This window comes from Carlito syrichta, unplaced genomic scaffold (assembly GCF_000164805.1).
Source record: "Carlito syrichta isolate Samal-C Ts95f unplaced genomic scaffold, Tarsius_syrichta-2.0.1 Scaffold303604, whole genome shotgun sequence".
NCBI lineage: Eukaryota > Metazoa > Chordata > Mammalia > Primates > Tarsiidae > Carlito > Carlito syrichta.
Window position 1 is genome coordinate 222,880 of NW_007247700.1, and position 4,734 is coordinate 227,613.

At 46.7% G+C, this 4,734-nt stretch overlaps 1 protein-coding gene across 1 annotated transcript in view; it reads left to right on the top strand.

The window, feature by feature from the left end:
- SLAMF1 (signaling lymphocytic activation molecule family member 1) overlaps positions 1-3,921 on the top strand; it is a 42,053-nt gene extending 38,132 nt beyond the window's left edge. The window contains exons 8-9 of the mRNA XM_021712680.1: positions 2,224-2,316; positions 3,871-3,921. Of these exons, the coding sequence (XP_021568355.1) occupies positions 2,224-2,316; positions 3,871-3,921 (144 nt within the window). The remainder of the gene's footprint in view (positions 1-2,223; positions 2,317-3,870) is intronic.
- The last annotated feature ends 813 nt before the right edge of the window (positions 3,922-4,734 follow it).

A 4,734-nucleotide genomic window follows, 5' to 3' on the forward strand; every position in this document is an offset into this window, starting at 1 on the left:
ATTCCAACTTAAAAAAAAAAAAAAAAAAAAAGAAATACAACATGAAAATCACTTAACAATTATTTACTGTCTGCTAGGAATTTAGCCTAGTCCTTTTAAAATATTACCGGATTTTATTTGCTAATATTTTGTTAAGGGTTTCCCCCCACTGTGTTTCAGAGTGATATTGGCCTAAATTTAAAAGGACTAGGCTGGGCTCAGTGGCTCAGCCTGTAATCCCAGCGCTTTGGGAGGCCAAGGTGAGTGGATTGCCTAAGCCCACGGGTTCGAGACCCGCCTGGGCAACTTGGTGAGACCTCATCTCTACAATAAATCAAAAATTAGCTGGGCGTGGTAGTGGGCACCTGTAGTTCCAGCTACGTGGAAGGCTGAGGCGGATGGATCGCTGGAGCCCAGCAGGTCGAGGCTGCAGTGACTGGGAGCGGCCACTGCACTCCAGTCTGGGTGACAGAGTGACACTCCAACTCAAAAAAAAATAGGACTAGACTTACTAGAGCTACTACCTTGTACAATTAATTCAGGGTCCGCCATTTACAAAGAATACATAAAAATAATGTCCCTGGAGGTGCTTGTAAATGATACTCCACGAAGGTGTGCAAATCAGTGGCCCTAACTGAAGATATCAAGATACAAAAATGTGCTAAATTATTATACTTATGTTTAAAATAATTCTCTATGACTGGATTAAAGTCCTGAAGGGAGCATCTAATTACATGTGTAGTCCCCATAGGACTGTGGATAACTTTTTTATACCCTTTTCTCCTTTCTAAGACTCCCAAATTAATGTTAAAAATGTAAGTTATTTACCTCCATCCCCCTGCCTGGAGGTCAGGTCAGGCTAAGCTCTTATTGCCAGACAGGAAGACAGGCAAAGGATGCATCTGTTGATAAACTTTTATAAACTTTTATAAACTGTTTTCATAGCCTTCTCAACCACCTCATTTCTGCAAGAAATTCTTCCTTAAATCAAATTTTCTCCAAAATGTAGTATCTGAGATTCGTATGGGATCTTGAAAGTCATCTATCTTTTTTATTTATGTATTTATTGTAGAGATGAGGTCTCACCAAGTTGCCCTTGTCTCCACAAAAAGCTTTTTAAAAATTTTTTTATTTTGAGTTGGAGTCTCACTCTGTCACCCAGGCTGGAGGGCAGTGGCATGCTCCAGGCCACCACAGCCTCGACCCACTGGGCTCTTTGCGATCCTTCCACCTTAACCTTCCAAGTAACTGGAACTACAGGCATGCAATACCACACCCGGTTTATTTTTGATTTATTGTAGAGATGAAGCCTCGCCAAGTTCCCCAGGTGGGTCTCGAACCCGCAGATTCAGGCAATTCTCTCGCCTTGGCCTCCCAAAGTGCTGGAATTACAGGTTGAGCCACCAAGTCCGGCCTACAAAAAGTATTTTTAAAATCTGCCAGGTGTGGTGGTGTGCGCCTGTCAGCCCAGCTACTCAGAAGGCTGAGGCAGAAGGATTGCCTAGCCCAGGAGGTGGGGGCCACAGTGAGCTGTGGTCATGACATTGCACTACAGCCTGGGCGACAGAGTGAGACCCCTGAGAAAAGAAGAAGAAGGAAAAGAAGAAGGAGAAGGAGGAAGAGGAAGAGGAGAGGAAAAGGGAAGGGAAGAGAGAAAGAAAAAAAGAACGTGTACTTAAAGTTAAAAGACCCTGGTGGGATTCCTGGCTTTGATACATCTTGCATGCTAATTAATGTTAAGAAAGTACTTGATCTTTCTGGGTTTTAGTTTCTGCATCTGTAAAATGTGAGTAACAGCAGTATTTGGTATAGAGAGTGGTGGGGAGGCAAAGGAGAGTGAGGAACAGTAGTGTGGAAGAGAAGATCTTTGCATGTAGCAGGTGACAGGAGTGAGACCGTCTACATTCTGGTAAGCACCTGTCCCCTTCAGCTGCCTTGGTGAAAGCCACACCATTTTGATTCTCTGCAAGGAAGGCCTTTAAAACACCTGAGGAGCGCTAGCAATGGATGAGGCTGCCTTGGGAGGGTGTGGGCCTCAGGATGCCGCTTGACGACCCAAGCAAAACCTGGAGAACCGAGTTCCAGGGAATTTGGGGGAGAATTCCCATCTGGGAAGGAGGCTGGCCTGATGACTCCAAGGAACTTTCAAGCAAGGCTTCTTGAATCTGTATTTCCCCGCCAGACGGTTGGATGAGAACTTGCTCTCTCTGTTCCACTAACCAGCTTTCTTTGCTTCTCTGGTAGCCTCTTCAGAAGAAACTTGACCCCCTCCCAGCTCAGGATCCCTGCACCACCATTTACGTTGCTGCCACAGAGCCTGTCCCAGAGCCCGCCCAGGTGAGGCATATCTCTGTGCCTCCTCTCTGTAGAGGGGGATACGTGGAGGAGGGGGAGAGGATGAAGTTTTGTTTTTATTTTTGTATAAATGAAGTGAAATAGATCAATGAGTCCTGGATTTGGAAAGTTAGGTCACAGCGAGCAGGCAGCAAGGAGTATCCGTGGCCTTGGCTTCAGGGGATCCATGAAACCCCTCACCTGCTCACATGGGATCATGGCTCACTCCTTGTGGGCTAGCGTTTCCCTGAGAGTCGTCCAAAGACCACATCAGAATCGGTTGGCATACTTGTCAAAAATAAAGAGGTCAGGGGCCTTCCACCTAGGACTCTGTTAAACCAGAATATCCATGGAGAGCACCCAGGGGTCTACACATTACAAAAACTACACGCCCCGGGTGATTCCGATGTACATTCCACTTTGGGAATCGCAGCTGGAGTCCAGGAGTTCTCAACTCCAGCTCCAAAACAGAATCCCCGGGGGATCTTGGCAAAAATGCTCATACCTCACTCGGCACAGCCCCATTAAATCAGAATATTTAGGGGTGCGGCTCTGCATGGATGTGGAACCTGGAAGAGAATATGAGGTGCAGCACAGAGTAGGAGGCCTATTCTACCCAGAGCAAGATCCACAGGGACTAAATTTACTTCTGAAGGAAACTTTCTGTCACCAGATGAACAGAAACACATTTTGGGCTGAAATCTGGGTCTGGTTGGGCTCCTTTAAGAGAGAGCTCAGGATCACAGAGGCGCAAATGTGCCAACCTCCACTCCTTTACCAAGTTCCTGCTGCGCACCCACCCACAGTGCCTAGGCGGTGCCCTATTTCACCATGAACTAGACCTCCAGCTTGAGGCCCATTCTCAGTATAGTGTCTTATCTACTGAGGGGAAGTGAAAACACGAGTCTGACTTCAAAAACTTTTCTTAAAATGTAGATTTTAAATGATATTTTCTTGGGGAAGAATAGAGCAGTGCATTACCGTTCACATTTTACAGCAAGACCTCTTGAATTCCCCCCCTTCCCTTCCTCTCTCAGGCTCTCCTCTCCCCAGGGGATGTCTTTGCACACAATCCTCTTCCCCCTCCTGTCCCCTCCTTCTACAGATACCACTTCTCCCCTCTCCCTTGGGTCTTACTAGCCCCGTTTTAAAGCTCGGTAATTTAGAACTCTCCTGACAGCTCCAGATTGTGTCCTGGGCCTAATACCAAAACCAGTGGTTTTCCTTACAAGGGAAGGGAGGAGAAGGGAGGAACGCAATGCGGGAGTCAAGGTACTGAGTGCCAGTCCTCAGGTCACTGAGGAAAAGTCGCCCCATCTCCCTAATGGCGTGCTTGTGCTTAGAAGGCAGTGGCGACCCTTGCTGCAGGCGGGGCAGCAGTCTGGGGACCCGAGGGCCGCCTCCAGCAAGGCTGTGACTGTGACAGTCCCTGAGCAGTTCCCTGTGCTACGTGACGTCTTGAGACACTTTTCCTTTTCCTCACTGGGGTTGTTCCCTTTGCAGCCTGTGAGGCTTGTACCCAGTCCCTCCACACACTGTTGTCTGTTTTGTCCCCAGGAACCAAATTCTATCACAGTCTATGCCAGTGTGACACTTCCAGAGAGCTGACACCAAAGACTCAGCCAGTAAAGGGACTTTCTGAAGGAAAACGAAAGAAATAAACACTGAACTTGGCTCCAGCTCCGAGTTCTCTGTGACAGACACGCTACACATCTGCACCCTTCCCGGATCAAGTATCTGGTGATGTTTCTTCTACACACCTGTGAAATAGACAAGGAAGTAAGGCTTCCCAAGCATCTGGCCTTCTCTGCAGTAGGCACAGGCACGGAACAGAGCTTTCCATCTCTGTGGCGTGGCAGACAAAATGGAAAATGTAAGGTCTAGACACTGGCCATCTTGCTCTGTGCTGGAATTGGATAATAAAAACCAAAGACTGAAAGCCAGGACAAGTGAGTACTTATCTCGGACAGATGACCATTAGACACAAAGTCTGGAAAAGTTTGCATTTTGGCAACCTTTATTTTGTTCTGGGAGTTGATCCTGATCATCTGCAAACCCGATCAAAGCTCTATTCCTCCATTTCTCTTTCTGGATAAAAGGCGAATGAAGGGAGAAGAGTGAATTTCTTATTATATGTAAAACACTTTGAGAATGTTTTATAAAAGAAGCTAAGAGAATCTGTTTTTTGTTTTTGTTTTTGTTTTTTTTTGCAAAATTCAGAAGCTAAAGAGTCAATAAACAAAGCCAGGCACAGTGGCTCATGCCTGTGATCCCAGCTCTTTGGAAGACTGAGGCGAGAGGGCTGCCTGGGTCCAGGGGTTCAAGACCAGTCTGGGCAACTTGGCGAGACCTCCTCTTTACAATAAATCATAATTTTAAAAATTAGCCAGGCATGGTGATGTTCACCTGTGGGTCCAGCTA